We start from the raw sequence: 16,477 nt of genomic DNA, 5'->3' as shown, positions 1-16,477 counted from the left end.
GAATCTGCAGGAAGAATCTTCCCCGTCCCCACTTCTCACATTTGTTGGCTGGAATGAAGGCATGTGTCCATGAGGTAGATCTGAATCAAGCTTATGCTCAAGAGAAACCTCCTTCTCCATGTTCTTCACATGATTGCGAGCGCCAGGTCACCGGTGTTCAGATTATCTGTGTAACATATCATCACACCCCACCACAGTAGCTTGGCAGGCACTGCTGACCTCGGCTGAGCTCAGGAGTGCCCCTGGAGGTGGGCAGGTAGACACTAGGCTTGACTGGGTAGCTCCTTTCCCCGCTGGAAGGTTGCTCTGCTCGTCATCCTCCTGGGGTCATGAGTCTAGCTGACAGAAGCTGGAGACCCTGACAGAAGTTCAGGTGTCTTAAGCCCAGGCTTAGAACTGGCAGCTTGGTTAGCTTATGCCCTTGGGCCTTTGATCAAAGCAAGTCACACAGCCAAGCCCAAAGCCAAAGTTGGGGGCATCGACTCTGCCCACCATGAAGCCAAAGGGTGTGAAGGCAGGGAGGGTGTAAAGGAGAGACCGATCATCCTACCATAACAAGTTGCCAGAACAACCTGTGAGTATGCACACATATGTGTGGCTATGCAAATGAATGCTCTGATGTCATATTGGCCATTGGTTTCTGTGCTGTCTCGGGCCACCTGTGGCTTAACAGCTGGGCTGTTCTGAGACATGCCTCCGTGGGTGATTTCCTCCTGGTGTGGATACCGGAGTGTCGTTACACAAACCCAGATGGTAGAGCCCACCATACACCTGGGCTGGACGGTAGAGCCTATGGGGACTACCTTCATGTATGGGTGGCATTGAGCACCACTGGTGCGCATACAGGGTCATCTTGGCCTGGCATAAGCAAGCTGTTGCGAATGAACCCAGTATATCATGGCGACCTTCAAGCCTTGACCTTCCAGCTGTAGCAGCCCAGGGTCTGCAGTTGATCAGAGAAAACCCAGCAGAGTCTGAAAAGCTAAACAGAAGTCCGACAGGAGAGTGTCATTTTCAACCAACATCCTTGCTTCCTGCCTTGACGTCTCAACGAAATTATTAAATCCTCCAGTGCAGGTAACACGGAAACCTGTTCCACGTTCAAAATAGACGCCGCAACGTGGTGACTCTGACTGGTGTGAGGTGAGCTGAGCCTGGGGAAGTTTCTCGGTGAGCAGAGCGTGGAGGATGCGCGGGTCCTGCAGGAGGCGGGTCCCCGCCAGATGTGCACGGCCCGCCCCGCCCTCCCTCGCGCACCCGGCCCCGCCGCACCGTGAAGGAGCTGCCGCGCGTCGCCAGGGCGTCCCCACCTCTCTCGAAGCCGCCTGCGCCCCTGCAGGGCCAGACCTCCCCTCCCGGTCCGCGGGAACCGCTCCCGGCAAGAGCCGAGGTGGCGACCCCGCTGCGCCCCAAGTCCCAGCGCCCTTCCGAGGGGGCGCAGGAGGAGGAGCGGGAGGCAGCGGCGGCGGAGTGAGACCCGGCGCGAAGATGCTCTTTCCCTTGGCCCTTGGGCTCACACTGCTGCTCCCCTGGGTGGCAGGTGGATTAGGGAACGCGGCCAGGTGAGTGGCTGGTTGGCGATCGATCGCTGCCTTTCGGGCCCCTTCTCTTTGCCCCGCGACCCCACCCCCGGGGCCCCTCCAGGCAGTCCCGCGGGGAGGGAGGCGTGTGAGTGCCTGTGTGTCTGTGCGCACGAGACGGGGTTCAACCCGGACGCAGGCCCCACGCGTGCACGGGCATTCCTTCCCGCGCCCCTTTGGCGGGACTTTGCGCCCAGTTCCTTGGCTTTAGCTGCGCCCCACCTGGCTGAGTCCGCGGATCGCCGGAGGAGGGGGCTCTGCGCGGCCGCTGCCGGGTGGGTGCGCTCGGGGCTAGCGTGTGTCTGGGCTTGTGGTCTTCGGGATCCCACTGTGCGGGCTGGCGGGTGTGTGTCTGATGAAGGTGGGTGTCTGTGCACTTTTGGGCTTTCCACTCCATTAAAAGGGCGCCGACCGATTCTCAGTGCTATTTGAGGGGGGCGGGTAGCAGGGGCAGAAACTAAGGACGACAGGGGGGCTTCTTCACCCAGTGCCTTTCTGATTCAGGTGAAGGAGCTGAAAGAAAAGGAGGCACTTGTCAGATGCAACCGACTCAGTCTTGGGCAGTAGCAGTTGCAAGTCTGAACCCCTTTCCTTGGCGCACTCACGCTTTGCTAAGCCCTGCAACTGATTTTCCGGGGATGCGCCCAGCCACTGAGTGAGCCACCCCGAGGCGACCCTTGCTGTGGGCCTGGCGCCGCCCTCCACACTGCAGGACTCTGAGCCTATTCCACGCTCACCACTGCTTTGTGTGGCAGGCACTGGTATGATCAGCCTCTGGTATGTAGGAATAGGAGGCACAGAGAGGTCAAGTAACTTGCCTGAGGAGGCACAGCCAGTGTCATGGAGCTGGCCCTGAAACCCCCGGGGGCTGGCCCAGAGTCTCTGCTCTTGGAGGGTACAGTGGGCAGCCTCTGGGGACTCAGCCACTGGGAAAGGCTTCCTGGTTCTCTAGCGGTGAAGTCCTGCTTTCTGGCATGCATGGGGTGGGGGTGGACAGGATTTCTCACCTGCAGCGTTAGTGACCTTTTGGGCCAGACTAGACTATTACTGGGAGAAAGGTCACTCTGTAGGATTATTTAGTGGCCTCTCTCCACTAGATACCAGTAGCCTCCCTCCCAACACCCCCCCCCCAGGCTGTGACAACCAAAAATGTCTCTGGATGATGCCCAAGGTCCCCTGTGGGAAAAGGGGGTCAGAATCACCTCCAGCTTCGGAGAACCCAGCACTGTTATGATTTTTTTAGGCAACAATTCCTGGGCAAGCAAGCAAAAGAGTCATTGTTTGGTATAGGCTTCTAAAAGGTGAGCCTGACTCTCTTTGTTTGATTTGTAAGAAAAAAAAATCTTTCAATCAGAGTCACAGTATTAAGGGATTTGGGGGTTCAAACAGAACAAACCTCAAACCAAGTTCTTGAACTGTATGATCGCAAGTTTCAATTTCCTTTTCATGATAAAAATGTAAGCAGATGCAACTGGATCATAATCACATTTCCCTTGACTGTTGGAGTTTCTAGGATTGCTAGAAGGCCCATTTGAGTAAGTCCAAGCAGTACTTAGAGATGGGATTAAGAGTTCTTCAGCTGTCAGCAATGCAGCCCCCAGGAGCTTCACTTTCAAAGTACCACCAAATGAAATTAAAAGCCTAAAAGCCTCCCTAGAAACCAAAGTATATGAAAACAGAGAATCCATGCAACAATTCTGCAGTTTCCAAGGTGTGAAAGGTGGCTTCTTGACACGGTATCAGGTTCACGCTGGCGTGTTTATTATGTGTCCAGCATGCTTGCACGTGCCACATGGTCCCTTTTCCCGAGACTGTCCAGGAGCCACGTGAAATCAGCTCTAGACTCCAAGTTACGGATGACACATTGACATAGCCAAGGCTCTCATTGCTGAAACGTCTGTCTATACTGGGTTATTTCCTAAGGTTTCACTACTTAGCTGAAAACTGTTAACTATTACCTAGAGATTTCTAGTATGAGCACCAGTTGTTTTGAAACACTGCACCATAATTTTAGCAACCAAGAAAATGATATGCCTCTTAAAGGGTGCTTAGTGCATGGTGGACAATTCACCCCCATCAAGGCAATAAATCATTAGCAGCCTGCATTTCCCTGATCGTAAGCATCAGACTGGCATGCACCTATACTGTTTTATGTCTTTGGGTGAGGTTCTAGGCGGCCTGGCACAATGCAGTGTATCTGGTACTCACCAGCCCCATGTGCTATTGAGCACTTGAAATGTAGCCAGTTGGTGTTGAGATGTGCCCTAAGTGTGTTATTCACTCTGCTGTTCTTCACAGTCAAGTGTGGAGTAACCCCCTACTTAAATGTATTTCTGTTATGCATTTTTTCTCCATTGAGTTCAAGCAAAAATAATGCGAGCATGCTGAATGGCCGCACTCGTGGAGAGGCCTGCTTTTTGCAAACCAAACCCTCCATTGAGAATTGAGTCTTCTCCACGCTGTTAAGGAAGTGCCATAGTAACAACATACTGGGAACTTAGTGGCTTAAAATCACACAAATTTATTCTCTTCTAGTTCTAGAGGTCAGAAGTTCAAATTGAGTCTTATGGGGCTAAAATTAAGGTATTGGCAGTGCTGGTGCATTTTGGAAGTTGCAGAGAAGAATCCATGCCTTATTTCTTACAGCTTCTAGAGGCTTCCAACAATCCTTGGCTTCTGGGTGCGCCCCTCCAGTTTTTTCTTCCTTCATCACCTTGCCTTTTCTCTGCATGTTAGTTATCTTACTCCTTCCAAGAAAAACCCTGGTGATTATATGAGTCTCACCAAGATAGTTCAGGATAATTTCCCATCCCAAGATCCTAATCTGATCACACCTGCAAAATCTCTTTCACCATATAAGGAAATCAGTCCCAGGTTCCAGGAGTTAGGACATGGATCCTTTGGGGATTATCATGATCCAGCCTCCCGTGGAAACTCTGAGCTGTGAGTCTGTTGTTTTTAGTTTTGTGGGCTATTTTTTCAAACATGATGTAGTGATTGGTGAATAGTTGGCATATCGTTCATTTCTTTATTCTTTAAACATTAATTTGTGGGAATATACTGAAATCTCAAGAGCTGGGTGTGTCTATGAAATAGTTACCATGAGATAGATGTATAATAACAACATAGACGTCATTTCTGAGCAACCTTGTTTCAATAGTTAGTTTCATTGACTTAGAAGGTATTAAAGTCCTATTTATTTATATGCAATTTCTGTGCACAAATCAAGATGTGTAAATATTAAAATAAGAAGTATATTATCTAGCCTTCATAAATCATATTTGTATTCAACAAATATTGTGGAGCCCCTACTATGTGTCAGCACTTTTCAGATGTGATTTCAATCAATTTCCTTCTCAACCCTTAGAAATAGTGGTACATCTGTTTGACCATGGGATGGAGAAACGTGAAGAAATTAGATGATTTCCCAATAACTGTGTTTAATTTCATCTCTTGTTCCAAGAGTTGTGACATTCCAATATTCCAAGTTTATCTCCCCCAAAATTTGAATACATAAAAGCTGAGCTTGACTAAGTGCTTTCTCACACACTATTACCAGTGGTCCTGTTGAACCTCACTCTTGCGCAGCACGAGGGACATGAATAGATTAAGTGGGAAATCCTGATGCGCCACCCTCCCCTCCAACATCTTTCCCTTCCTCTCTAAGCTCACACTGTCTGAGAAGCAGGCTCTGAGACCAGGGTTCGAGACTGTACAGTTTATTTGGGCGGTGACCTCAGGAAGGTCTATAGTGCAGCAGAGAAGGAAAAGCAGTGTTATAAAAGTAAGTTACTACTATAATTTAATCCTGCTGGGAAATTCTAGAAGACAGTAGGATGCAAGCTGTTGCCCATGAAGACAAGGGAGCTGAAGTATTTATTCTCCCATCAGTCATGGGTGGAGGCTCCTGGGGAGGGAGCTTCTGACCTTACAGCCTACCCTGTTCACAGACAGAGCTGGCTCCTGCCAACAGAGAATGCTCCTGGGCATCATGAAGCAAGGCCATCATTGTCACTGACCTTGTGGGACAGGGTAATGCCTCTGAGCAGCTTGTGCTTCTGGTGACAAGTTCGAGGACACAAACACCTCTGGGGTCAATAGGAGAGGGATGGGGCATATAAGTGTCTTAAGGTGTTGTGTGCTGAGTTGTGTGTGTCTCTTTGGCATTCGTGTTTACAGTCCTAATCCCTCGTACTTCAAAACGCTGTACTTAGAGATAGGTTTTTAGAGCTGTAAAGTGAGTTCACTGGCGTAGCTCTAATCCTGTATAACTGGTGTCTTCATAAGAAAAGGCAACTGGGGCCTCCCTGGTGGCGCAAGGGTTAAGATGCAACCTATGAAGCTATCAGCAGCCTCTGCAGCAGGAGTTCGATCCCCAGCTGGGGAGCAACCCACATGGTGCAGCAGACCTCTCCTGACTCGCCCGCTGCTCCCCTCAGCAGTGTACTTCAGTCAGTCTGCCTGTTCTGTTCCCTGCTCTGTCTCTGGTGAATCCTCTCACCTCCCGTGCCTCTGGCCTGTACCCCAGCTCTTGTATGCATAAATAAATAAATCTTTTTTAAAAAATAAAAGAAAAGGCGACTGGGGGAGACAGAGAGACCATGCGAGGAGCCCAGGATGGCAAGCCGAGGTGTTTGTGTTCTGTTCTGGGAGCAATGGGGAGCAGAACCAGACATTGCAGGCTCTGTGTTCATTGTAATGACCGACTCCTGCTTAGAGTGATCACGCAATTATAAAGAATTGTTCAGGTAATGGAGCCATGGTTTAGTTTAACTGGTAGCACGTTTTTCTTTGCTGATGTAAATAATAGTGTGCTTAGAAGCTGTGGCATCTCAGATTCTAAGACGATGAATGCAAAATTGAAAATCAAAATACCAAAGTAGCAAATACGTTTATAAAGATCACTACCCCGCTCTTCAAGTTTCCCTTTGCTTGTATAGTTATCTATTGCTATTTAACAAACTACTCCAGGATTTTGTAGCTTAAAACAACATTTATTAATAATCACAGTTTCTGTGAGCTGAGAATTCGGGAGCAGCTTAACGGAGGGGCTTGGGGTTTTTCTCGAGGCGGTGGTCAAGTTGTCGGCCAGGGCTGCAGGCGCCTGAAAGCGGGACGGGACGCCAGCTGGAGGATCTGCTTCTGGGATGCTCCCCAGGGAGGCTGTGGGCAGGAGGCCTCAGGTCCTCATTGTGTGGCCCCAGCACAGGACTGCGAAGGGCACATCAGCTGACTTCCCGCAGAGCGGCACTTGAGGAGAGAGTGCGTGTGTGGGGGAGAGAGAGAGAGAGAGACAGAGAGACACAGAGAGACACGGAGGAGGCTGTCCTGGCTCCTCGCCCACATCTGAGGAGTTGCCCTCCACCCCGCCCTCGCGTTTTCCTCATTAGAGGTACAGCCCACTCAGGAGCAGGTGATTACGCGTCACCTTTTGAGGAGAGGACTATCAAAGCGCCTCAGAGCTGGCTGCTTTTCCATCTCCCATCGGGTTTCTCCTCGGGCCTCTGTCGGTGTCTCTTCTCCTCCCGGGAAGCGCTGGATGTCCACGGAGATCAGCCTCTGCCCCGTTCCTTCCTCATGCGGCCTCTCCCCGGGTGATCTTGCAGGCCAGCTCTGTCAGCGCCACCCGCCTGTCGGGTCACCCCAGAGAGAGCCCCGAGCCCCAGGCTTCCGCTGCGGCATCCCTGGCCTCATGGGGTGTCGCGCTGCACCGCGCTGACTGCACAAGCCAACTCTCCGCCAGCTCTCCAGAGCTCGCTCCCACACCTCACCAGCTCCCTACCCCAGAGCACACGCTAGCCCATCGGGTCAAGCTAAAAGCACAGGCGCGTTTCTGACAACCCACTTTCCCTGCGCACCTGTATTCAGTCCAGCGTGCAGTCCTGACAGCCCATCTCCTCTCCCTCCTGCCTGCCAGCCCCAGCCCCTTCGCACCGCCTCACACCCGAACTCCCTCAGTAGCTTCCTTTTGCTTCTTGGTTTGTCCCCTCCAGTGTCAAAATTTAAATCACCACCAAAAAAATTAATAAAAAAAATAAATTGAAATCACCTGACATCAGCCCTCGCCCTACTGTCTTTCAGTGACTTTGCATTGGATGACAAATAAGATCCATTCTTTTTAAAATGTGATGAAAAGCCCTGCCTGACCTGCCTTTTGCCTGCTTCTCCAACTCCATGTGCTGTCATTCTCCTCCAGGCTCACTGCGGAGGGAGGGAGGGGGAGGGAGGGGGGAGGGAGGGGGAGGGAGGGGGGAGGGAGGGAGGGGGGAAGGGGGAGGGCGGGAGGGAGGGAGGAAGGAAGGAGCCTTCTTAATGCTTTACTCGCTGCCTTCCCTTCCTTGTCTCACTTCCTCACTCTCCCACCCATGTGCCCTCTGCCTCCTAAATAAACCACTTGCCCAAATGGAGACATTCCCCTCACCCAATTTCCACCTAACTCCTGAGCTTGGGAGATGAGAGAAACAGAGGCAGGTTTTGCCCTACCACTCACGGCGTGGGAAATTTGAAGTCATGTCAACACGTCTAGGGACCCAAGAGCTTGGCAGCCTGGGCATTTCTGACTGTGCTGGCAAACGCCTACGCATCCAGAAAGGTGAGACGCTGTAAAGTAGCCCCGGCCTGCCGGACTTGGACTCTGCCTCCTGAGGATGGATGGGGATCCAGAATGAATCTTAACTGGTTCGGTACAATGGACTTGCCATAGCAGGAGCTATGATTAAGACAAAACAAAACAAAACAAAAGGCAAAAGCAAAAACCCCTCATGGCTGGACCCAGTTATCCTTGCTAAGAAAAAAGAAATGTATTTCATTTGTTCGGCAATATTTAAACAGATTTAAACATCAGCAAAAAGAAGTTTTAGGGCCTTCCTGGCGGTGCAAGGGGTTAAGCACCGCACTACGAAACAGTCCGCAGCCTCTACAGCACACGTTCAATCCCCTGCCAGCCAGGGAGCAACCCACATGGCGCAGCAGACCTCTCCTGTCTCACCCGCTGCTCCCCTCAGCAGAGTATTTTGGTCAATCTGCCTGATCTGGTCCCCACTCTGTCTTTGGTGAATCCTCTCACCCCCACCCCCACCCCCGCATCTCTGGCCTATACCCCAGCTCTTGTAGGCATAAATAAATAAATCTTTTTTTTTTAAAAAAAAGAAGTTTTAACTTCTCAATTTCTCTTGGAGAATATCATGCAGTTTCCTGGAACCTGACCATAAACAAGCATACGAAGAATTCTGGCACGGTATACTTTTGCAGAAAATAAGGAATCCCATGAAGAAATACTATACTACTTACACAATCCCTGGAATGTTTTTAAATTAACTTCAGCTGTGCAGACGATGATTTTCTGATTAATTTGATCAATGTAGACAGCAAGTTGTATAATGCGTTAAAGGAATTCTGGGTAATTCCACACTTAGCTGACTTCCTCTGCTCAGATACTTGCTCACCTCCATTGACACGTCACCGCCTGAGGACTGGGTTCCTTGGACCTTCTACCTGCCAAACCTTGTTTTTAGGAAGAGAGATTTGAGAGAGAGAAAGGGAGGACGAAAAAGAGGGGTAGGAGAGAGAGAGAGAGAGAGAGAGAGAGAGAGAGAGAGAAGCTGGGCAGCCCAGCCAAATCTCCCAAGATGGCAGAGGATGTCGGTGAGGTCATTTCAGTCCTACGTCGGGAATCTCTGGGTTCATCAATCTCTTCTTATTGATTACTGTTAGTTTATCAGGTTCCATGGGACTGGGTCAATCTGGCCAAATGTGTAACAGTTCAGTACATGCAGATACCTATTAAATTCCCATAAACAATACTATGCCTTAGTCATACAGCCTTGATATCCCAGAACGCACTCATGCAAGTGTATACGGTAAGAAATATTCATAGTTGCTTGTTGATTTTGATTTTTACTTTGTATTGATTAGTCGGGAGGGGGGAGGGAGGAGCCGGGAGAAGGACTAAAGTCAAAATAAGAGGTGGGGGTGCAATTGTATGGGGAATATAACCACAATGAAAATGCATACATTGTGCAAAGATGAAAAAATGATGTAAGAATTATATAAAGTAAAATATTTAAAAAAAGAAATATTCATGCTCTCCTATTTATATGGACAGTTAATTTATGACAAAGGCGCCAAGAGTATGCAATGGGGAAAGGAAAGTTTCTCCAACAAATGGTGTTAGGAAAACTGGACGGCCATATGCAAAATAACGAAACTAGCCCACTATCTCACATTATACACACAAATTAACCCAAAATGCATTGAAGAACTTGGATGTAAGACCTAAATGTAAGAACTGAATGTAAGAACTGTAAAATACATACATGTAATCATAGGCAAAATACTCCAAGACACTGGATTCAGAGATGTCTTTGGGATTCAACTACAACAGTAAGGGAAACAAAAGCAAAAATAAACAAATGGGGATACAACTACATCAGACACCCAGGCACAGTGAAGGGCACTCTCATTAAAACAAATGGGAGGAAATATTTGTGCATTATATATATATCCCATGAGGGACTAATATTCAAGAGCTACAAAAAACTTACACAATTCAACAAAGAAAACAACCCAATTTAAAAATGGGCAGAAGTGTTAGACATAGATGGGACTCCCTGGTGGCCTAGGGGTTAAGTCTCAGCACTATCAAGCTATTGCCAGCCACTGTGGCATTATTTCAATCCCTGGGCAGGGAGCTGACCCACATGGCACAGCAGACCTCTCCTGTCTCCCCACTACTTTCCTCAGCAGTATATGTCAATAGATCTGCCTGTCTGCTCCCCACTCTATCTCTGGTGAATCCTCCCACCCCCGCACCTCTGGCCAGTTCTTCTACATATAAATACTACGTATAAATAAATAAATCTTTAAAAAAGAGAAGATATACAGATGGCCAATAGGGACATGAAAAAATGCTCAATATCACTGATCATCAAGGAAATGCAAGTCAAAACCACAATGAGAGACTTATCATTTCACACCTGTGAGAGTGACCCATCTCAAAAAGACCAGAAACGAAAGGACAGGTCAACTGACTGAAATACACTGCTGAGGGGAGCAGTGGACTAGACAGGAGAGGTCTGCTGCGCCATGTGGGTCACTTCCCTGGCCAGGGATGGAACTCGTGCCGCAGTGGCTGGTGATAGCTTGATAGTGTTGAGACTTAACCTCTGCACCCCCAGGGAAACCTAAAATACTACTGTTTGATCAGGGCAGGCTAACTTCTGCAGCAAACCATCTCAAAATCTCATTGACTAAACACAGTAAAAGTTTATTTCTTTGCCTGCCTAAAATTCCAAGACATGTTTGACAGAATCAGCTGAAGACCTTCACACGGCGCCTCGCTCCGTCCTCCTTGGGGAGCCATCTTCCTCCTCCAGGTTTTCAAACTCCTCTCCACTGAATTGATGAACCAGGCCTGGTGGTGATCTACCCACTTTCCATTGGCCAAGGCCAATCATGTGAGCTCTCATGACTGGCAGGCTGGCCAGAAAGTATAGTGTTAGTCTGTGCCCAGGAATCCTTGGACTTGATGAGCACTTAACCTTTCCTTCTACAATCATTACATTGCAACATAGGAAATTACAGATGTTTGGCCAGTTTTAACTTATATACGTGGTCGTTTCATGTATTTGAACCTAATAGTTTGTCTCTTATCCAAAACAGTCACGACCAGATATTGAAAGAAAAGAACTGTTGAACTAGGGACGGGAAAGCTAGTGAGTGGGCGTGGAATTAGAGTAAAGGCCAGGTAGAAGGAGAAGATGCTGAGAAAGTAATTGGCATCGTTTGCTCACGTTGCAGTGTCATGCGAGAACTGTGTAGACACTGGAAGTGAAAGCTTTTTAAGCAATTTTGGAAAGATTTTATAAATAGGGCGCCCTGCTTTTATTGTTAGTATCGTGTTTGCCTGTGCTGAATTCCTTTCTTGCCCTCAATAATGTTTCAACTTAAATAGTTTAATAATTCATTTTCTTTTTTTGTCCTTATTTTTTTAAAATAGCTGCATATGTGCATTAAAAAAAAAAAAAACCTGGCAAGGGTAGAATGCAAAATTGGATTCTTGGTGTAATAAATCAATTTCCTCTGGCATCTCCCAATCAGCAAGTAATTATTAGCAATTCTATCCACTAGTAACCACCCCCCCCGTAACTGTTTTCTGTTTTCATGACCAGATGTACAATTTGACGGTGAAACCAGAAAAATCCCATTTGTGGCTGTCCCTTTGAAGCTATCTCTCAAAACTGGGTGACTGCATAGTCAGCACACCCGTTAACTGAAGGCATTTGCTCATTTATGAATTTGCATGGTTCTGGGGTGGTTTTTCCTACAGTGTTCTTGCCAGCTGCTCGGTTCTCTTTAGGAAATACCCACAAAATATGTCACTGCATCCTCTGGAGGCTGAGCTGGTCTTTTCTGGTTTGTGTCACTGCCTGAATATCAGAATCCATTTTATAGTTCTTGGTCATCTGTTGATTCTGAAGCAACCATTGTTTCCATCTTTTAAACACACGAGCATAGGACTAGATTGAATGATAGATCTTTCTTATCTCCCAACAGAGCTGTAATAAGATGCATTTGCGACGGGGGAAGGAATTCCTTAGAGTGGTTAAGAAATCTTCCTGTATTATGTTTTTGATGGCCCAAATGTTGGTCATTAACATTTTGGAGTTTTATGAGTGACACTTTGTACATTGTCAAAAGTGATGACGGGAGAAATTAATACACCTCAGAGTTCTTGGTTTCACCTTTTCACCTAAAGCCAAACATATGAAAGCAATAAAGCTGGAGAAAGGATTTCTCGGGAGAGTTGTGGTCATGTGCAAACAGTATATGAATTTCATCTTCTGGTAACTTTGTCTGCTTGCTTGCCCATCTTCATCACTGGACTAGAAGTTCTTTGTGGACAGGGGCTGTTCTCATACTTCTAGTTTCAGTGCCTCGTCCAGTGCCTGATATGTTTAATTACCTAATATATTCGGAATGAACAAATGTCTAGATGGATGGATGAATACTTGAGTGAATTGTGTTCCCCTCTGACTTCTACTACAAAGTCTTTCTTGGCCCTAGTTTCTTCATGTTTAAGATGATAGGTCGGGGCAGCTCTCCTGCCCGCCTCTGCCTATGCAGGTATTTCTTTACACAATCCTTTTCCCCTTTGCAAAACAGCAGTGGCAGCTCTTCTGGTGTGCTTGTGTCTGTGCAAGCATCTTCTTCTCCTTCCCATTTTTATATAATAAACCTGCCCTTTTGGATATGAAAAAAAAACTAATAAGATGACAGGTTGGAAATGTGATATCTAAGGTCACTTTCATTCGGATGAAATTCTATGATAATCTCCCCCTTATAGGGAAAATTGATTCCTATGTATGTGAACAAGTAAAGTCCCGTGAGAACTGCAGCCACAAGAATGTGCCCTGCAGATGCCCAGCAGCCAGGAGTGTTATTGGAGCAAGGCCACCCCCCCTTCCCAGGCTGCTCCTGCCACACCTTCTTCGAGGACAAGCATGGAAGGGATGCTAAGGCAAGACCTTTTGTGGGAAACAGAACGTTCCTCTGAGGGTCGACTCAATTTTTAAAAAGCTGTAAAAAAGATTCTTAAGGACATTGTTGTGTTTAGACTTACTTAGTTGACAAACTTTATGTTCAGTGGTCTGTGGTTTCTTGTTTGGGAATTGTTAGTTACATGCAAAGTGAGTCAAAATTGTGGTATCCTTGCAGAATTACCAGCAATATCCGGGTTAGCTGATGACTGATGGCTGCATTATTTCTCAGTCCAAACTCTTCTGAGGGCTTTGTAATTACACTCACCATGTCTCTGTTTACAATAGACCATAAACATAACAGAGCAAAGAGTAAATCTTTTTCATCACTCTCTGTATCTAAGGCTGCTTGGAATATGGTAAGACTGGATAAATGTTTATTAACTTTAAAGCAGTGATACCTAGCAGGACAATTTGCCTCCCCAGGGGAGATTGGCAAAGTCCACATACATTTTTGGTTTTCACAACTGGAAGGGCAGGTGTTCCTGGCATCTACAGGTAGAGGCCACAGATGCTGTTCAACATCCTCAATGTTCAGAACAGCCCCCCAACAATAAAGAATTATCTGGCCCAAGTTGTCAGTTCTGTAGAGTTGGAAAAACCCTGCTTTAGATGGTTGAGTGACTGCCTTCTAAAGCCCACACCGTGATTCCGTTGGAAGATGAAAAAGAAGTCCCGTTCAAGAAAAAGTAGATAATAAAGGCATCCTTGCCTTGAGTGCTCTTGGTTCGTGAAATGTGCCACACCCTGTCTTTGCAGCTCTTAACTCAGTAACCAAGCTAGTGGGAGAGGCATGCCTTGAAGGAAACTGCGAGGTGGTTTAACTTCCCGACCTTGACTAAGATATGATTAACCTGCAGAAAGTTCAGTCCTGCAGTGGAAAGTGCCAGGCCCACTGTGCCTTCCTTGTCTGCTGAAGAGCCCGGAAAACACTTTCCAGCATATTTAATGTGCGTGAGGACATAGCTCCAGTCCTCCACAAAGCGTCCAACTTCTTTGCTTCCAGAATCAGGTAGCAATCGTGTCCTGTGCTAGGCCAGGAAGGAGGTGAGCAGGCAGCCAGCTGCATCCATGGCCTGGCCTACCTGGGGACATTTGGTGACAGGGATGACTCTCGGAACTCCAGATTCAGACAGTCCACAAGTCAAGCCTGCTGATTTCCATGGCTCATGAGCTAAGGACGGTTTTTACTTTTTAAAATGGTTAAAGTTAAGTCAAAAGAAGAATCCTATTACATGCCACATGAAAAGTATATTAAATTCAAACTGCAGTGTCCATAAATAAAGTTTTATTGAACACAGCTGTACCCCCCTGTGGCCTGTTGCCCGCAGCTGCCTTGGACTGAGACCCGAAGGTCCCCTAAGCGTAAAATATTTACCATCTGGCCCTTTGTGGAAAAACGTTTGTCCATCCCTGCTCTAAGGTTAAAGAGTTTAGCAAATTGTGTTTCCAGAAGACAGAAGGAATGAGAATGCGCCCTGAGCTAGTACCTGCGACAGACACCCAGCTCTTGGGGGGATGTGACTCCACTCCACGGGCTGGCGTCTCCTCATCCCAGGGACCCCGCCAGCACTTCTTGTTCCTCACCTGTGGAGATTCCGGTTTGTTCAAGGGCGGCCAGACAGCCGATGGGTAAAAGCATGGCACTTTTGCCCAGGACACCCCACAGGGCCAGCGACCCCATCACCATGCTCCCCTGATGCGGCCACAGACCTTGATTGCCCCTAAGTGTGGACAGGGCAGATCTGATTAGCACTCGGAGAGATTCAGAGACCTAAATCCTTGGCCACCTTCACGTGCTCTGGTTTTATAGGTTATGTGACTCAATGCTTTTCACCCCGTGGAAAAGGAAATGGATGGTGCTGATGATTAGGGAAGTGGGGCGAGGGAGGGCGGCCAAGGCTGGCCACCTGAAATTCGGGCCTTCAAAATCTGGTCTGGCCCTGAGCGGCAGGTTTATCGAAGTTCCCCAGGGACTTTGTCATCACTCCTGTGCAGCTAGGAGCCAGAAGGGCCTCTGTTGCCCTTTCTGTTTTCCCAGTGCTAACATGTGGCTTTCGTCCCACAGTGCAAGGCATCGTGGCTCTTCGCTGTCCGCTTTCCAGCCTGGGGTGTGTCACTATGGGGCGAAGCTGGCCTGCTGCTATGGATGGAGACGGAGCAGCCGGGGCATCTGTGAAGGTAATTTTCTTTCTTTCTTTCTTTCTTTTTTGATTTGTTTATTTCTGCACACAAGAACTGGGGTGTAGGCCAGAGATGCGTGTGTGTGTGTGTGTGTGTGTGTGTGTGTGTGTGTGTGTGTGAGAGGATTCGCCACAGACAGAGTGGGGAGCAGAAGAGGCAGACTAACTGAATTACACTGCTGAGGGGAGCAGCAGGTGAGATAGGAGAGGTCTGCCACACCATGTGGGTCACCTCCCTGGCCAGGGATCGAACTCGTGTTGCAGTGGCTGGCGATGCTTGATAACGCTGTGTCTTTAACCCCTGAGCCACCAGGGAGGCCCAGTATAGTTTTGTTCTTTATTTGCCTTTCTACAACTGACCCTCAGGCTGCAGAGGAACAAATCCTGGCTCCTCCCTGTTGACTGTTGGGCCTGCAGTGCATTCCTACAGGGCACGAGTCTGGCCTCCCTGTGCCTGAATCCCTAGTAGGTGGCAAAGGCCTGACCCTCAGCCCCTTGTCTGGTAAATGGAGCAGACACACAACCTCGCGTCCCTCAAGCTTCAGGCGTCGGCATGGCTCCTGTCGGACGGTAAACTGTAAGGCACCAAAATATTAGCTATTTTTCAGGCCACTGGTGCTTGCTTCCTTCTTTGTGCTGCTGTGTCCCTGCCCCAACCTTCTTCCCAAGCTGGTCCAAGTCTATCTAGATAGACTGTCGGTGAGAGTGGAACGTGCTAATGTCCGAAACCCACAAAGCATCGGAAGACATTAAGCCATTGTTACCTGCGCGCTATTATGCAAACGCTCCCGCCGTCACAGTTTTCCTTGTGACAACGGCATGAAGATGCCAGAGACTGTTTGAAGATCGTCATGGTCCACCTAATTAAAGGAAGTTAGAACGTCCCCCAGTGTCTTTGTCAATTAAGCCAAAGGTGATTAAACACGAAGACTGGATGTACAGTGTTACAGCCAAGGGCATTGTCTTGAGAATCAGAATGATGGGGGTGACGTTGGGCAAGGTGGGCGAGCTCATTCAGGCGCCTGTTCCGCCTCCACACACCAAAGGGCAATGGCTACTCCCTGGGGTAAGAGAGTGAGCCCTAAGGGGTGTGTGCATCGCCTGCGCATGTAGGAAATGCCTCGCGACTTACCCTTGACAGGGAAGGACCAATATCTCACTGCATACTTGTGTCCAT

General features: G+C 48.2%; 1 protein-coding gene across 1 annotated transcript in view; it reads left to right on the top strand.

Annotated features, from left to right (window-relative positions):
• Window positions 1–1,423: 1,423 nt before the first annotated feature.
• Window positions 1,424–16,477, top strand: part of EGFL6 (EGF like domain multiple 6) — a 43,341-nt gene continuing 28,287 nt past the window's right edge. The window contains 2 exon segments of the mRNA XM_037513134.1: window positions 1,424–1,562; window positions 15,186–15,298. Coding sequence (XP_037369031.1) covers window positions 1,489–1,562; window positions 15,186–15,298 — 187 coding nt within the window. The 5' untranslated portion in view covers window positions 1,424–1,488.

This window comes from Talpa occidentalis, unplaced genomic scaffold, assembly GCF_014898055.3.
Source record: "Talpa occidentalis isolate TD23 unplaced genomic scaffold, MPIMG_talOcc4v2.1 talOcc4.15, whole genome shotgun sequence".
Taxonomy (NCBI): domain Eukaryota; kingdom Metazoa; phylum Chordata; class Mammalia; order Eulipotyphla; family Talpidae; genus Talpa; species Talpa occidentalis.
This window is presented reverse-complemented; position numbering and strand designations above follow the sequence as displayed.